This window comes from Brugia malayi (genome assembly GCF_000002995.4).
Source record: "Brugia malayi strain FR3 genome assembly, contig: Bm_v4_ChrX_scaffold_001, whole genome shotgun sequence".
In the NCBI taxonomy this organism is placed as follows: Eukaryota; Metazoa; Nematoda; class Chromadorea; order Rhabditida; family Onchocercidae; genus Brugia; species Brugia malayi.
In genome coordinates, this window is record NW_025062479.1 from 4,565,568 (window position 1) to 4,583,646 (window position 18,079).

The 18,079-nt window shown below is 31.4% G+C and overlaps 3 protein-coding genes across 3 annotated transcripts; 2 read left to right on the top strand and 1 right to left on the bottom strand.

Annotated features, from left to right (window-relative positions):
• Positions 1–464: 464 nt before the first annotated feature.
• Bm6968 (Uncharacterized protein) lies at positions 465–2,372 on the top strand (the record flags this gene model as incomplete). Its single annotated transcript, XM_001899384.2, has 3 exons — positions 465–510; positions 1,756–1,918; positions 2,273–2,372. 3 exons carry the CDS (start codon positions 465–467, stop codon positions 2,370–2,372), a joined length of 309 nt encoding a protein of 102 aa, XP_001899419.2.
• Positions 2,373–6,418: 4,046 nt separating this feature from the next.
• On the bottom strand, positions 6,419–13,059 carry Bma-hot-8 (Uncharacterized protein; the record flags this gene model as incomplete). The annotated part of the gene is made up of 6 exons (XM_001899383.2): positions 6,419–6,639; positions 7,037–7,129; positions 7,260–7,383; positions 9,323–9,392; positions 9,616–9,694; positions 13,050–13,059. The coding sequence occupies 6 exons, from the start codon at positions 13,057–13,059 to the stop codon at positions 6,419–6,421; spliced, it is 597 nt and encodes a 198-aa protein (XP_001899418.2).
• Positions 13,060–14,862: 1,803 nt separating this feature from the next.
• Bm3426 (Uncharacterized protein) lies at positions 14,863–17,880 on the top strand (the record flags this gene model as incomplete). The annotated part of the gene is made up of 12 exons (XM_043073629.1): positions 14,863–14,891; positions 15,163–15,284; positions 15,345–15,490; positions 15,603–15,761; positions 15,980–16,145; positions 16,221–16,288; positions 16,627–16,827; positions 16,901–17,081; positions 17,169–17,347; positions 17,434–17,589; positions 17,689–17,739; positions 17,836–17,880. The coding sequence occupies 12 exons, from the start codon at positions 14,863–14,865 to the stop codon at positions 17,878–17,880; spliced, it is 1,503 nt and encodes a 500-aa protein (XP_042929563.1).
• Between the last annotated feature and the right edge of the window lie 199 nt (positions 17,881–18,079).

The window sequence follows — 18,079 nt, forward strand, 5'->3', positions numbered from 1 at the left end:
AATTTGGAAAACTTATAAAATTTCGCAGAATATAAATTCTTCCGTATCTTGTTCCTTAATAAATGAACAAATAAATTATCTTAAATGTTGACGATCAGCTTAATCATCATTATACAAAAAGATCAGTTTCTCCTTTCAAAGAGATTCGAATTAGATGTACAAGGTTCAGTCTTTTCCACAATTTAATGTGAAATTTATTTGCTCGTTTACTACTTGCTCATTTACCTGCCCATTTGCTTCCTTATTCGTCCATTATCCAGCGATCGCACACGTCAGAAGCAGTGGTATGTATGTACATGCCATTCATATAACCCTAAAGAAAAATAAAAAAGGGCGTTGAAAGGGTAGCAAACTGACTTTGACACAGAAACTACTACTACTAACCGGAAAAGAATTGAATTGTGAGAAGGGAGATAACCCACCCAAAACCCTTACCTACGGACACCAACAGATCGTCGATAGACATGCCTTCGAACCAACTGCACACTACCATGCTGCTTCTTATTTTAGGTATGTGTTTTTTTTTTATTAAGAAATGCCGATGGATTTACTTCAAAAAAAAAAAAAAAAAACACACACACACCAGATAAAAGTTTTATGATCTTTAAATGAATCGGCAATTACTCAAACACGTTCCAATTATAAATGAATTTGATAAAGGTAATTATTCCAAAACAACTAAATAAATGAGCGCTTTCTAAATGCATACTTAAACATTTTAATTAACATCTTTTCATGACGAGTTCATTTTATTTGATGTTTTACTTAACAGCTGAAAACCGAAGTTTTATTCGCATAATGTTAGTATTTTAGTGTATACCTCAATGTTAAACTTCATATTTATTTACCGAGATCTATTTAACAACTTTCGAATTCGTTTTTTCTACTGAGCAAAAATTCTTTTTGTCGCAATATGTTTGCTACTTCACAACGATACTGCTGCTCAATCCTGTTTAATTCAAAAATTTTAATTCATGATAGCTACTAGTCAAAATTTGCTTAGAAGCTTTTTTGATTGATATGTTTTTAAGCAATTTTACTTCCTTAAGAAAATTTCCTAAAATTTAAATGCTTTAGATAAGGCTGATACAACATAACTGAACCATTTACTGCTTCACCGTCAAAAATTTTCTTGTAACATTGAGATAGTTTTAAATTATGAATTCGTGGATCATAAATAACAGTTTGTTATTCACACTTGACGATTAATAATTGTTTTTTGGAAAAACTTCTCAATTTTTCATATTTCAAAAAAGGTAAAATTTGAGAAATTTATAAATCAGAATGTTGTTTTATCTATGTTATCAATTATAACGACAAAGTATTTGAATTCCTTTCACTAGTGAACAACTGATTCGCAGAAGAAACTACGTCCCAAATAATGAAAACAATGGTATGACTTTTCATCCAATATGATCCAAAAACATAAATCAATTCAGCATTGTTTCATCAGTGCAATTGTCCCATACAAATATATACGTACGTACATGCATACCTACATTCGTGTATACATAGATGCATGTATACGTAATCATAAACGCCTAGATGCATCATACAACATACAAACTCACTCACGTTAATAAGAGATTATTGCAATCCTGACTTATTCTGCTGTTGATGAACAGAAAACTGGTCCTGTTGATCTTCTAGTTCAAAATTTTATTCGGATTTGCAATTAAGTTGACACTTGTTGTATACACTTACCAGTAAGGAAGCACGTTATCTTTGTATGTTACACTTCGTATTGTGTTTTAGGTAACATGTGCTTCATCGGTGCAATACCAAGTACAGTGTCCCGTTCAAAACGACAAACATACGTTTATGATGAGTCATTGAAGCAATATGCAAGACCTCATCCAAGAACAAGGATTATGACCGGTACGGTTGGACGATACGCACCGCATGAATGGCCTGATTGGTAAGTATATACAGTTTCGAATAAATAATTAGTTTTAAACATTCATATTTCTTTCAGAGGCTAATTCTTGAATTCATTTTCTATGAAAAGAAATTGAAGTACTTCTCTAAAGCCAAATCCAGAAAGCATTTTAAAATGAAAATTGGAATGAGTTGAAGAAACAAATGGTCGCGATGTTGTATTCTGGGATGAATATGATACAGACGAAATGTAGTGATAATGAACCCTCTGTTTGATAATTTAACTCAAAGAGATGTTGTTCTAAGATTAGTACGATCTGAACAGGGAGTCAAATGCTTGATTAATATATAATACTTTTAATAACAATGTTTTTGGAAGATAAAATTAATTTAGGTACACACGCACTTTATTTAAATGGAATGGAGAGTTTCGTATGGGACCATATCATCCAAACGATGTCCGTTATGAAAGATATCAACGTTCTAGAAATTAAGGTCTGAATATTAACAAGCTGCGACTATTGCAGTTTTTCCAATACTGCAGCCACTTTGTCTTGATGGTGCAGAATTTTAACTCGTCACGTTTATTTCTTATTTCTTCCCACAGTAATATGAAAACTCCATTATATTTTAGATAAACTTACGTATCAATTAAATAGTGAGGTAGTAAGAATTGCTTATCATTTTATCTTATTGGTTAATTTGATGATTTGATAGTCGAAATGCTATTTGTATAATTGTGATTAACTCACTCTGTTGTAAGTCGTTTGTATGATTAATTCATTTGAGCAAAACAATGTATACCAAATCTACGTCAGGATGTTTTTATCCATTATAATTTCAGTTAATTTTATTTAAAAAGTTTTATCTGCTAGATTATGGCAGATTTCAATAAATATTTGGGTAAATTAATGAACAGCAAGCTGAGAATCAAATATTTATATCAGTTTGAGAAAATGTCTCACAAAAGGTGAAAGATGCAATATGTAAACTATAATTAATTTTTAATTAATTTCTGTTAATCCATTATCACTTTTAAACTTTCTCATTTTCAGACTGCTTGTTCAGTAACTATGTCAAAAATTTTCAGTTGGTGTTACCAGGATGGAAAATTTATTTTCTTTTGTTTATTCACTTATAAATAAAGATTTAACAATTTTAACATAAGGAGTTGATGCAAAATTCAAAATAACGATTGTTATTAGTTGTAACCAGAGTAAGCCATATATTTTGCAATGCAGTATGAAAAGGAAAAAGAAAATTCTCTTCTCATTAATAATATTGATTAGGAAAAAAGAAAATGAAAAACTGAGAACTAAAAAAAAGCGCTAAACTAAGGAAACTAGGAAACGCTAGACTTCTAAGATTACTTAAAAAGTAATCAATCGACCTTTAATGTTGTGCTTCTAATTGCATATACTGAATGATTTTCTCCGTCAAATAATTTCTTTTATTTGTCGAAAAAATTTTAGAAAAAAATTCACGTCTTTTTTTATCCGACAAAATGTAGTTATAAAGTAATATTTTAAACAACCTAATTTACTCATTATTTTGATATAATATTATATTAATGGCGAACGATTCATTCTCTTTCTGCAAATTTTTCATCATTACAGATGTACCGCAAACTTCAAGTTAGTAAAAGAAATCAGGCTTTCGATCCTGTTAAGTCATCCAGTTTACCTCATCTCGAATTCTTTCTAAAGCGACTTCAATAATAAATATTAATATTAAAAACAATATAAACACTTTATCTCTCATACCATTTATTCCACATTATGGTCAGTTATGCATATAAAGATTGAATTATTAATGTAATATACACTTTATGATTAGTTAACTTTTGCATTTAAAATTTTTGCTTATTACCGACCAATTCTAAGTCTAGAAAGTTAGTTTAAGCATTAGAAGTTTCAGGAAAGTACACACTTCACGGTTTTTCAAATAATTAGTGTTCTCGCTCCCTTGCATTATTTTCCCCTAAAGTATGAATAATATTGCTTTTCCGTAATGTTTAACAGTTCTGTTTAACAATTTACCACAATTTCATCGAAGAGAAATCAGATTTCCAATTCTCAAAGATATATAAACACACTTTAAGTTCGTCCAAGAAAACATAAACTCATGTGATAAGTTTCTAGCAAAGTTATTTGGATTTCTTCAGTTCTTCTAATTAATTGACTTCTAACTATTCTTGTTAAGACTGTCCAATTTTTCATTTGTCTGACATATCCAAGCGTTTGAAAACGCATTGAAACGTAAAATATTCTTCATTTATTATGTGTTTTTCTTTAAATAGAATATCTTGTTTTGCTATGATGCAGTGATGAAGATAATGCTTATCATTTAAAGAAATAATATAAATGACGATTATATTGTTCTCGATATTGGTAATCGTGAAAATATTGCTAGTCTTATTCAATGAAACTATTTGAGGGATAAAAAAAAAAACTAATTAAATGAGTAGAACAAGAAGGAAGGATAATAAGAAACATAAGCAACGAAGAAAATTATTGTTGACATCTGTGATATACTAATCATATATAGATCCATCTTTTATAATATTAGCACTTGTCACCAGATCAAATCAAGATTTTGAAATTTTGTTGTTTAGCTCCACAAACTAGTGATGATTTAATGGCATGAAGAAATTTTGTTACTTAAAATATAAATCATCCTTTTACTTATTTTTGCGGAAAGAAAATAAAGTCATAGAGAAGCCAATATAAATTTAAAGACCCGTTGTAGCATGAGAAATCTGAACACTCGTCTTCGACGACCGATCTGGAATTCATTTATCTTAGGAACTAATCAATTTACATTCATTGTTTTACCAAAAAAAGTCAAGGAAATTTCATTATGATCTGGAAACAAAATGGTTCCAATTTAAATTCAAAATTTATTTCTATCAGTTCTCCAACTCTTTGCTAATTTCTTTATTCTAGTTATCATTTTCTTCACTGTTGTTTTTCTATACTTTATTGTTCTCTTTGATGACTCTCATCATTGCTGAAAACTCAGACGTAATTTGTAGAATAAATTATACTTTGAAATAGATACCACTGAAATCTTTACACTGCAATATTGTTAGAGATTGCACATTGTTCTTTTAGTTGAGTAAATCTAAATAATGCCTGTCAGCTTAGAACAAAAATTAACATTTGAAAGTTAAATTACGCTTTTTTATTCTTAGTTAATTAAAAATTTTCTGAGCTCTCTTGTCAAATTCCACCTCAATATGCTCAAATATACAAGATTTAGCAAAAATCTAATCCCGAGGTACTCATCCTTATTTCCCCATTTTTCTAGTTACCAATTGCCATAAGTTTGTTGCTGACCTATACAGATAGACTTATCAGTAAGAAAATAGTGACAGTTAAACATTCCTGTACCCAGATAGAAAGACGCCACTACTAAAATAAGATTGAAAACTTTTCGATAGAATAAAAAAAATTGACTGTTAATCCTATTCTAACTTCTAAGTAGAACGAAGTAAGACATTTAAGTGGAACTTATCTTTATAGATTTTTATTAAACTTTACAGCAATGCTTTGCTTGTCTTCACTATATCGTGTGCTCAGCGTTTTTACTTTAGCAGTTCAAATAGTTCTGCTAAATATTTCATTATCATTTATTGAATAATTGAAGAGGTATTGGTGTTTCGTGTAAACTTCTAATACATGACCTGGTATTTCAAGTAAAGCGACCTTCAAATTCAAGTAAAGTATAATAAGGATTTTTTTTAAGTATAGCAGTTTTTATTTTCGAACATTTTTTCGAAATCGTTATCAATTAAATTTACTGTTTAAAATCTGGCATATTCTTTCTGATACTAAATTTCTTAGATTTAAATTAATAGACCTGCAATTTATATGAAAGCAATTTCGCTCTTTTACGTGTTTATCGGAAGAAAATTACTCGAATTGCCTAAAAGATACAATGCAAATGCAAAAACCGCAGATTCATTCAATTTTATAACAGCAGAAACTATTGCATCTTTTGTAGAACAAATACAAATGTTTAATTAGCTAAAGTACTTTGAAATTCCTCCTTTTAAATTAAAATCCACAAAGGGAAAGGCACTAATAAATGCATCGATTTTACATATCCTAAATATAAACAAAAAATATTCTATTCAAGAAATTCGATGAGCTCGCTTGTTCTTAGTAATAAAATTATCTTTAACTAAGGAATAGAAGTTGCATGCAACTCAAGAAAAAGGTACTTAATTCTTGACTTGGACAAGATCATACGATGACGAAAACGATGTAGGGGAGATATTAATTGCATAATTTGCGTTTTTGCTTTTTCCGTTTTCTTTTGTGAAACGTATAAGGCAGTACATAAAATGAAAAAATACTTCAGATTTTCAAACAAAAATTTAAAAATAATTAAGAAATCGGCTATATTAAATGATTTGGTCTGACCAACGATGAATCTGATAGACTGATTTACTCTAATTCTTTGAAACAAACATTTATCATTTGAACTGGTGAAATCTACAAATTTTTTCATTCAACACTGCCAGTAAACAAATTTGTCATATCAACAATTTCCAGTAAAAAATCTGTACCAAAAATGCTAAGACAAAAACGGATGAAGACAACGGTAGCTGTTTCCTGAATCCAGCAGATTCAGCTGACGGATAGTCATTGCACAACTGCCCAAAACACCAGCACAATTCAACAGTGCGATTTGAAGCGCGTCTTGCTAAGTGTGGCGGCAATAGTTTATATGCAGGCATCCTACTACACGAGGTATCTACAATAATCAAAGAACTGAATAAGAAGTAAGAAAGAAAAATTTTTCTTTTACTCTAAATTTAATAAAGTGCATCGGTTAGTTTCTTCTGCAAGGAAATACTGAGAAATTTCCTCTCATAAAAAATGAATTCACCCTAATACAAAGCAATAAAAAGATGATTCTCTTGGCTATAAGAGGATATTTTTCTTTAAGAAGTATATTACACCAATTCAGAATAAATAAAGTGAATTTAAAATACTTCACAGTGGCGAAACAGTCATGATTCCTCAAAACTTAATCAAAAAAAATTTACAGCTCAAAAAAAAAATTTTACAGCTCAAAAATCAAGGTCAAGCTCATTTGCATAAATTAAAAATAAGAAAAGACTTCAACTTGCGAACAGGCAAAAAATTACCTGAAGTAGAAAAGCCATCATTGGATGGCGTGGGGCCGTATTTAAACACAGAAGAAAAGCATCCACGGATAACATTGTTTCCAATGTGATGCCCTGAAATTTCTCAAATACAATATGACTAAACATATCTGTCATTGATAAACGCATTCTTTTTGATGAATTCCAAAGCAATATTTCAAAAATGGATGATTCAAAATTTCTATCATACAAACAAAAAACAAACCTGCCAAAATACGAGGTTCGATGACAGTAACACATAGGGAATGACTGCATGTTGTGACACCTATATGTACTTTGGGTGGCATATCGTAGCAGTAATCGGTAAAATTCATCGGCATAAAGTAAATCTAGAAATTAAAACCCACTAAATTTACATTTTTACGAAAGAATTCTTTTTTATTTGCAATAGTACTTCTTATCTTCAATACACTTAAATTTCTTTTTACTTTTCAGCTGCAGTTGTAATGTTTTCATACAGTTAATGATTAAGATCGTCTGATCATAAATGCTGCTGTCACATGGCAGTACTTGTTTGGCTTACTGGAAGGGTTCAAACACCAATGCCTTTAATCTTCAGCTGATTCCCTTTCAGTAAGTAATAACATACAGCTGGAGAATTTTTGGGAGATTTTCGTATTGCCAAAATTAAGTGATTAATTTTAATATTTTGGTGCAAACCAAGATAACGATTAAAAAAAATTATATGATCGCTAACTTAACCTATATATCATCGTAAGTGTGAGTATACATTTCTCCGTGTACATTTGCTTATAATTATAACTGCATAAAATTTCACAAAGTAGTCAAAATTTTCTAAAATATTTCTTCAGCTATTTTTCTACTAAGCCACATAATTTTAGAAAAAAAAAAAAGTTACAGCTTCTTTATTTCCAGCTTTTTTTGATAACTTTGCACCCAAATTCTATAATTCCGATGTTCTATTTATTCCAATCAGAAATGTGTATGTCTTCAAATCCTTAAACAACTGTACAAAAAACTTCACTCAATTACTTGCAAAACTGAACCGATAGGCTTTCTTCTATCCCCAATCACACAGCAGCATTTGGTGCAATTTGCTTTCCCAAGCATTGTTACTATAAAAAATCCTTTTGTTGTATATCATATTATAATCTCCTTTATATTACCATGTGAAATGGAAAAAAAAAAATCCTATTTCCACCAATATTTGAAAAATGCGAAATTTGAAATTTCCAGAAAAACGAAAATGGGTTTTTCCCAAATCAACAATTTCTTTATTTTTTTTTTTCTTTTTTTAAATTTAAGCATATTTAGCAGCGATTTTTATATGAACAGGATGGGACAATAGGATTTAGCAGCATTAGTGTTAGGCTTAAATTGATTTAGTGTCCTAATGCTAGAGACATCAACATTATATATTTTGGATGAACGTCCAAAAGTACCTCACTGCTCAGTCGTATAAATCAGATCTCTTTATCTCCTTTTCAAGTCCATATTTGCTCACTTTATGAATTGATCTAAATACATATGTCTCCTCCTTTGCCCACTGAAAACTTCTTTATTATGGAAGCATAAAAAACGCCTCACCAACACACTAAGTCGTCTCTAACATTTCTCTTTACTTCTATAGATGCCGTTTTAAATTTGCATTCAGTTTTCTCGACCCAAAAATACAGTTTCATTGCTAAACACATCTATTCTTATTGCAGGATATATTTTGAGAACTTTTTTTATTCCTAATTTTAAATTAATTCAAGAGATTATTTGGTTGCAATGTTATGACTTGTTGACAAAGTCACAATGCTTTTGAAAATAAAATTAAAGGTGTGTAAAATCAGCGCTGTTTTTTATTATTTAATCTCTAAAAAAATTGTCAGTTGTTAGCGACACATTTTTAAGTTCAAACTCTCACTTTAGTTTAACCCAGTTCAAACAGTCTGTAGAAACTGTCCTACTGAAAACTTATGATGCGAGGTATTTCTGTTCTCCAAACTGCATTAAATTCAAAAATGCATACACTCAATCGAAATATTTGATAGTTTTTTGAGGATAAAGTTTTTGGGAATAATCTGATAATGAAAAGTCGTAACGCTGCAAACACACATAAATATTTTGCTGTCTTAACATAGAAAGATTTCGAAATATGAAAGTTAAAGTAAATTTGAAGAAAATTGAGTCAAAATTTATAATAATAAAATTATAATCAAATATAAACGTAAATCACTGAAAAGCGTTTTCCAAACCAAAAATTGCTTTAATCTATAAATTAAGAAAAAGTATAAAATTTCATAAATAAAGACAAATTACTTGACTAAGAAATGACCAGTGCTTTTGAAATGCTTCCGACATACAACTGTAGCAGTACTTTCCAGATGAACTGAAAATCTTGAATATATAAAATTTTAAATGATGCGAAAATATAATATGAAATCAATTTATTGTAATATAGAAGATTTTCTGCTGAATTTAAGCTCTTTTTTTTTGAGTTTTTAAGTTCATGGACTATCGTATTATGTAGTCAAGCACCTCAATCTTTAATTAGAAAGTTAAGTAATGAATTCGTTATTTAACGCTGAAATAAACCGAAATAATCAAAATACCTGAAATCAAAATAGCCAAGCGCTGTGGCAACAATTGTTATAGACGTTGTTGCTTGTACAATGAACCAAATTACTGGCTCTGCAAATGACATTGCTTGAATTATATTTTCTCATAATTAAAAAAGTTAGGTTTTATAAACTATAAAATTCATTTGCTGTGTACAGAAGAAAGATAAATTTGATTATAGAGAAAAGTAAGGAGATATGTGTTCCATTCTAACTAATACCCTAATTCAAAGCCTTTCAGTATAATTTAACTCGTCTACAAGTAAATTAAAAATGGAAATTAAATTCAAAACGAATGAATATAACTCATAATTTCAAACAATTTTTGAACGCAAGTGATATTCGAAATGACTAATAGAAATGTAGTTGTGATATTGCAACATAAATTAATGATAATATAATGATAATAAATAGATTTAAAAAACGAAATATGAAATTCTTTCATACTTATTATTTCCGAAGTTGTTAATTTAACTTTCTTATAAATTCATGCAGACTTTTGTCCAAAACGAATGATACCGACAATTTGATTGATCTTTGAAACAGTTTCACTACTTTTTTTTTGACTATTTCAAACTTTCTAATAGTAAAGATCATTATACATCTCCTAGAGTATACCATTAAGCGTAAATTTTGGAGAATTCATGGCAAGTACAGATATTTTTATCTAATTTATATGTAAAATATGAAGAAAGAATTCACTATAAAAGTAGTAAGATCTCAATTTAATTTTTTGGAGAAAATTTTGTCAACCTGTCTCCCTCACTTTTTATATTCTGCTTTTTTTTCCAGCTTCAAAATAAATAATTAACATTAAATCTTTAAGTTCTTTAATCTACTGCATCACTGTGTCAGTCTGAATGGATCATAAATGAACATATCTTAATGGAGGAAATGCATTTTAGTGATTTTGGCTAAAAGTTTTGATGAAATGAAGTCAGTGTGTGAGACGAACTAATTTCTTAATGAAATGTTGCATCTTTTGTGACAAAAATGACAAAAGAAAAGCAAACTAAGTGGTTATGGTTACATCAACTTTGAATAGCTGTTTAGGATTTTATAGTATTAGTTGAACATTTATATAATTCTGTGATCGATATTTTTTAATCTCAATCATTTTCTCTTTGACTTCTGCAATTTAGTGTTGTCGGATTTCTGAACTTTTGGAAGGAACATTGAAAGGGAATTGGACTTCATTTCCAAAATGACCTAGAAGGAAATAACGAAATATAAAACAGCACTTACAAGGAAAAGCAAGCATGAAAATGAATATGAGCTTAAAGAATACTCATCATAGAGTTATATAAACATTTCGCTATATGTATTATTTCATATTTCATTTGGAATCGCTTTCAAAATAATAACGGTCACTTTTTCCTTTTGTACTTAAATACGTCACTGTGATCATTTGTTCAGAATCTAACATAAAAAATGTATCAGTCATTTGAGCATTTAAACTTTTCGATAACTTTTTTACACTTTCTTTCCTAGCTGAGAAAATCAAAACCTAGACTCTCAACTATAATTAAGTAGAGCGCTTTATTTTCGAAACATCACTTTTTTAAAAACAGCAAATTTTTGAATCAATCTAAATGTTCTTCAGAATTTTTTAAGTTTTGCCCTTAAAATGTTCAGATGTTTATATCAAAAATTCGTATAAGAGATACCTAAAGGCTTCGATATCATTTGAATAAATAGTGCAAAGACGATTTTAATGACAGATGGCAATGACAATAGCGAAAATAATAAGCATTAATAGATTAAATGTTCGTTACGGTAAATGCTTGATGTTGATATCACTGATAAAAATTTTCCCAGTTATAATGTGAACAGCAACATAAAATTAAAAGTTAGTCATCATTCAAGTGAAACAAGTAATGATGAGATACAGAACATGATGTACTTACGTGCTTAATGAGGCTTGAGGGAATCAGTTCTTTTTTAAAAGAATGAACTGCCCCATAACAGATGATGATGGACCTAGTTAAGGAGACCAACTAAAGATCTCTTCAACAATATTCACAACCACACACAAAACGGAAACACTTCTTGGCTTGCATTAGTCTTTATTGCCAACTTCAACTAATAACATTTTCCTCCCCTCTCCTCTCCCCGCTTAATAATAACACTTTTTCTGAACTTTTCGCTCGGAGAATACCGCTTCATCATTTTTATTTCTCTTACTATTGCTACTACAACTACCACTACCATCAAGGAATAAATAGCGATCGTCTTTAAAAAAAAAAAAAAAAATGAATAAAAATTTACTTCGATCTTTACACAAAAAGAAAGCAATATTTCACGAAAAATTATTAAAGAGGAAAATATTCCTAAAAAATCTTCAGATATTTTTAGATGGAAATTACTTGTCCCTAACAACATTTCAATACCAACCCCAAAAACTGTGTTTTCAGCTTTTTTTACAATTACTATGAAAATACAATTTAATATGGCTTATTCACTTATAAAATTTGTAACAGATATTACTTAACGGTTCTTCGAGAGATTATTTGATACTAATATTCAAATTTATAAATGAGCATAAGATCTGTTAGCATCTGTTACTTTGCCATCTAATATCAACATTCCTTCACATGGTTTGGAAAAAAGGAATGAGATTAGACTCCATTACTTCATCCGGAAACATTTTACTATTTGGCACTTTAAATCGCTTTGTTCACAAGCTCGTAATGAGTATTCGGTAGTGGCGATAGCAGAGCAGCTGGCTGTGAGATTTCCCCAACGGAATTGGAAGATGAACTGGCAAAGAAGTTTTCTTCTTTGAATGTGCATTTTTACTATTTCCCATATATATATATATATATATATATATATATAATCAACTAAATTCGTGATTAGAAGAAAGCCTTTTGGTAAATATTTCGAGGAGAGATATTTATAAAAGTTTTCGAACGTATGAAGGAAGAGAAATGAGGAAGAAGAGGGAAGTTTTATAAGATCCGATTAAATAAGAATGAATGCAATACTTCTATTGTTAAAGAGAATGTTTTCAAATGCAAGGAGCCCTGTATACAATAGTGTACATTATTCTATTAATTTTACTTATGATGCAAAAGAAACAAGAATGTATTAAAAAAAAACTGTGATTCATTTTAATTTTCATCGTCATAAATTAGAAAATCTGATTATTTTATTGGACACCGATAACATTTCAAACCAGCCATTGAATAATCACTAGATAATATGATTACTTGTAGAAATTCGGATACCAAGTAACAACTCAACTCTGACTCACACACTTATTTATAAGAATTATCAATCACTTAGAAATTATCCACAATTTGTACTTCATCCAGTCCACTGGTGTTCAGTGATTATAAACGCAGAATGGTCAAACAGCAATATGCAACTTGTTATTAGCAAGCAGAAATTTAATGTCAAGGAAAAAAAAATTGACAAGTGTTTACCTGAACGCATGCAAACTTTCAGTTATGCACTGTTGGCATATGAGGACGACATCTGATGATAATAAGCCCCATCGGATGCCATACTCAGCTTATGTTGATAATCTCCTAAGATAGTTGCAATAACTCACAATAATCGTCAAAAGCGCATTATAACAGAAAAACAAAGAAAAAAAAGATTTTCATAATAGAGCGAGAGATGGTCAAGGAAATGTATTGAAAAGTTGTACCCAAATAAGGATGATGATTAAGGTGATGTCATACGCTTAATTAGCTAGTGATATATCACTGCTACTCAGCAGATTACATTCAGATAGACAAAGTGGAAGTAAAAGTAGGGATGGATGGACAGACAGATAGGTGGATGGAGTAAGTGCCTAAGAGAAGCTTATCGATGAAGTGGGCAAATGCAACTACTTAAAGGAGGAGCGAATCACAAAAACACAGACACGATCCAAAGAGCTTGCTACTCCTGTCGGAGATGATCCGTAAGAGTGTAGCTGAGGATGAATGCATATCGAAAGTTTCTTTTAACCTGCTGCGAATTCGAATTTTCGAAATTGAACATGTATGACTTCAACAAGTTTGATTACCTTTCCAGTAACAAGAAGGATTAATCCCCAGGCCACTTTTTTTTTTTTTCAATACGTTTCGTTTCAGTACGCCAGCTGCGCATCAACTTAGGTATATCAAATGCAGGATATCATTTCCAAGCTGACACCTCAAGAAAACTTCAGTTTTGATATTGCTCTTTACCACTTCTCAAAAAAGTTTAATGCCAGATAAGTTACGTTTAACTGAAATATTGATGTGAAGAATTCCACTGATCATTTCAGTTATTCATATCGGTAGTGATGGATAGATGTGGAATCATCATCAGTAATAAAAATTTGGAGTGTATCGATCTTAAGCACCACTTCACATGAAATAAATTGGTAACAAATGGTGAAATATTGAATTTCAGTCTCTTTTCCATCTCTGCTTCCTTTGGTTGATTAAAAAGAGCTTATAACTTCTTCCTACTCTATCATATGCTAAATGCAATCACCATCTGTAAAATAACTTCTAGTCAGCAATTACAGTTTAATAATTATCGCTTCCGGAAATAGCATTTAAAAAATACCATCTGATTATCAGAATACGATCAGGGAAAAGAAAAATTGACTACGTCGAATAGGTTTAGAGCGGGAAAATAATTGGACAAAACAACTAAGGGTACAATAATTACTGATCCTCGAAAGTCCCCTCTATCTCTCCCTCTCTCTCTCCTCACTTCTCCATCATTCGCACTTCCCAATCTCTAACTCTCTTCAGCGCCTCATACTTTTATGCAGATGAAAACTCACGAACCAGTGCTATTATTTGAATATATAAAATCAGAGATACAATAGAGACTGGGACTTTATAATGCGAAGACGTGAATGAGAAATTGACGGTGAAGAGAAATAGTGTGTTGTGTAGAATGATAGTTGCACAACGTTCTTCAACTCTTATCATTCCTGCTGCATTCTGACCATTGCAATCATTGCATGCGTGAGTGTCGTTAGCGCCATGTGTCACGCACTAAGTGTCAAATAATTGCTGGAGTTTGGGTGTATTACATTCAAGTCAGAGAATGACCGTTTTATGCCAGGAGCCACAGAGCAGTTGCGAATGATATTGAAAGGTCGCTGCTGAACATTCTCGTCTGAATGTTCTACTGCAATCTATTTTACTCTGAATTAATATTTCCATTAGCCGTCATTTTAGATCATGAAATTTCTGAACTAAAAGGAGAGATTAACAAGTATACACACCGAAACAGTTGAAAATGCTGATGCGCCTTGTCGCTCCATTTTCGCTCGGGTGAGTTACCCTTTCAAACCTTGTGTACCCAAATTTTGCAGCCACAACTGAATTGAATTTTGAAAGAAAACGAGGTTCAGCGAAGTAAATAAGAAAGACTTCAGGACAGATTCGGGTAATTTTTCGTCACTTGTTAAATTCTGTTTATAATTTAAGTAGCACTTTTCATTTATTTTACTTTATACTCTTCGAAAAAAGAAAAGGAATGAGACATAATTCAGATAGACATGCAATTAAGCATATGCTTCGAGAGTAAAAATTTTTTTCCCAGAAGTCTGTTCGCGACACTCAAAGGTCGTCGAGATGAAAAAATCCAGAATACTGTTCAAGCCATCGCAATGCTCAACCAAAATAAGAACACTAAAGCGGCTGTGGAGTATCTCGAAAAAACAAGTTAAATTTTACTAACCATTGTAATTCAAAAGATAAATGAAGAGTCCACACATATTCCAGAAGCGGACGTCGAATTCTGCATCCTAAATACACAAGCTCGATTTCGTCTCGCATTGCGTGGTAGTCCCTTATGTAATCGAACTGCTACAACATTAGCTGAGAAATCTGTTAAATCAGTTGGAATGTTGGAAAATGCTATAAAAAGGGTTAGAAGCCTTTATTACCTCACATCATACCGCAAACTACCCTATTTATTAAAAATAAAGGTTGGATTTTTGTATTTATAACGTAATTTTTGAAGAACTCTCAAAGTTGTAGCTTATAATCGATGATAAGTGGGAAGAAACTGTAAAATGGTTAATTCCGCATATGTGTGACGAAGATGATCCTTCATCTTATAAATACTTTCTAAAAAGACGCCGATCTCAAGACCTACGCTTGAATCGATTTCTTTCCCAGCTTGTTATCATAACCGAGGTATTTCTTATTATTTTTTGGTAACAGTTTCTCACATTTGATTTCATTCAACACTTTCTTCTGTTGCAAATTTCGCTATTCATTCTATTCCAGAAGTAGTTATTAGTTTTGATGAAGTACCTTGAGCAAGAGTTTCACGTAGTACTAATTATTTATTTCACTCTGTTAAACATTAGTGTGAAATTCACATTTATCTAATTCGAAATTTTGCATTTCAGACTGGATTTGGAAGGGAACTTATTAATCAAGACATTCTTGCACTACTGTTGGAACTTTGCAACCATTATCGAGAGACGAATCATAGCATTTATTTAAATACATTGAAAATATTAGCAAACATTGTCATGCAGAATGATTACTGCGCAACAGCAGTTGCAAATTCAGGTTATTTCCATCGTTGTTACTTTACTAAACCGAGTTGCTTTCTTCTTGGTTTAAAAAATGAAATTGAACTTTCAGAATGGCTTCCAGTGCTCGCTGCTATGGCTAATTCACAGGTTTTTGAAGAAGTTCTAATGGCTGAGAAGGTACATTATATTACCCCTCTTTTAGACTTCGTATTGCTGTTATAATAAATTTACTTAAAATTTTTCTTCCGATAAATTTGAAAGCTTATAATATTCATCTTGTTTAGCAAAATCAACGTTCAGCATGGATACAATAGGAAAATAAATCATCCATATTGTAGAGTTTGGCTTATCTCATGATAACAAGGAAGTGCCTGGATTGTTCTGAATATGCATATTTAGAACATTTTATGCGCTTCCATAATTGTTTAAATTCACATATAATTTATATGCCATTGAATATTATATCGCTTAGGATTTTCACAAGAATCTTTTTATAATTTTAGCCAAGTTTCCAGATCTGCAATAATGGTTTGAGTGTTTTTGATAGCAGTAGAAAGCCATTAAAAACTAATATATATGAACTTTTTCGTCCTGAAGATGACCAACCACCGACAGTCGATCTAGTGCTAATTCATGGTATCCGCGGTAGCGTTTTTTGGACCTGGCGAGAAAGAGATAATTCTTCAAAGACACTACGCTCCCGATGTTGGCCAAGGGTAATTTTTACGAGAATTTTTTTGATATAAATTAGCAATCCTTGATAGCATAGTTTGTAGCTGCTTATTTCAGGCATGGCTTCCAGAGGATGTTCCTGTTCCAATGCGAATACTTGCTATTGATTACTTGTCCTCGCTTGTGCATTTTGTAGGAGTTGTTGAAACACTGAGCACAAGGGCTCGAAAATTTGCGGTGGAACTCAGAACAGCTGGTATTGGTGATCGACCTGTTCTGTTCATTTGTCATAGCATGGGTAAATATTTTGAATTCTTTTTGACGATAGTTTATCATACTTGTTTGTTGTTTTAGGTGATTCCTACTTTCTGCAGGCCTCTTTCAGGTGGACTGTTAGTGAAGCGAATTTTATTAGATGATTCAGAAATACGTCGCAGCACGATGGGGATACTTTTTATGGCAACGCCGCACCGAGGCAGTCCCTATGCAATGTATGCACCATTGGGCGTGCGGCCATCTGATGATGTAAAACTTTTGTACCAGCAGAGTACAATAAACAGACAGGTACAGACAGTCCGTAATTACTGAAGTGTCCATAGTTTATGTGAGTAAGCAAATCCCTGGTAAGCGAGTTAATTGCTTTATTTCAGCTTCATCAAGATTTTCTTAAAATTATTGATACAGTACCCGTGATAAGTTCGGTGGCAGAAACGGAGAAAGCGCCATTTATAATGCGTCAGAAAGGCATATTAGTGCCACCGGAAAGTGCTTATTTGGAACGAGGCGCTTTCTATCACATAAATGATGTAGGCTTCATCTTTTAATATTCTTTAATTTGTAGCGAACTCTTTGCTTAGTATTTCTCAGTACTACCAATGCAAGGGTGAATTTCAGCAACTTTTCAGGCGCACCACAATATTTGCAAGCCTTCCAACCGACAGGACCGTATTTATGGTGTAATTTTACTATTTATAAATGACGTCATCCACCATATTTTAAAGAATACAAATTAGACGATTGAAGTGAAAATGTTGGACATTACAGTATTGCAGGTGCCTCGATCACCGTTAATCTCAAGATTTTTCCAAGTGCCTTAGTTTGTTTGAACGACAAAACGCTGATAAATGAAGACATGCTGACAAATGTTAAAAACTGATTTGCTTAGATTTACAGACTTCAACCAAACATTCTGCATTAGTTATTCAGTGTAAATAATTTATTTACTGAAATGAAAATCAGGACAGTTGTCTTGTACTATATATTCGATGACATATTCGAGATCATTTATAACTTATA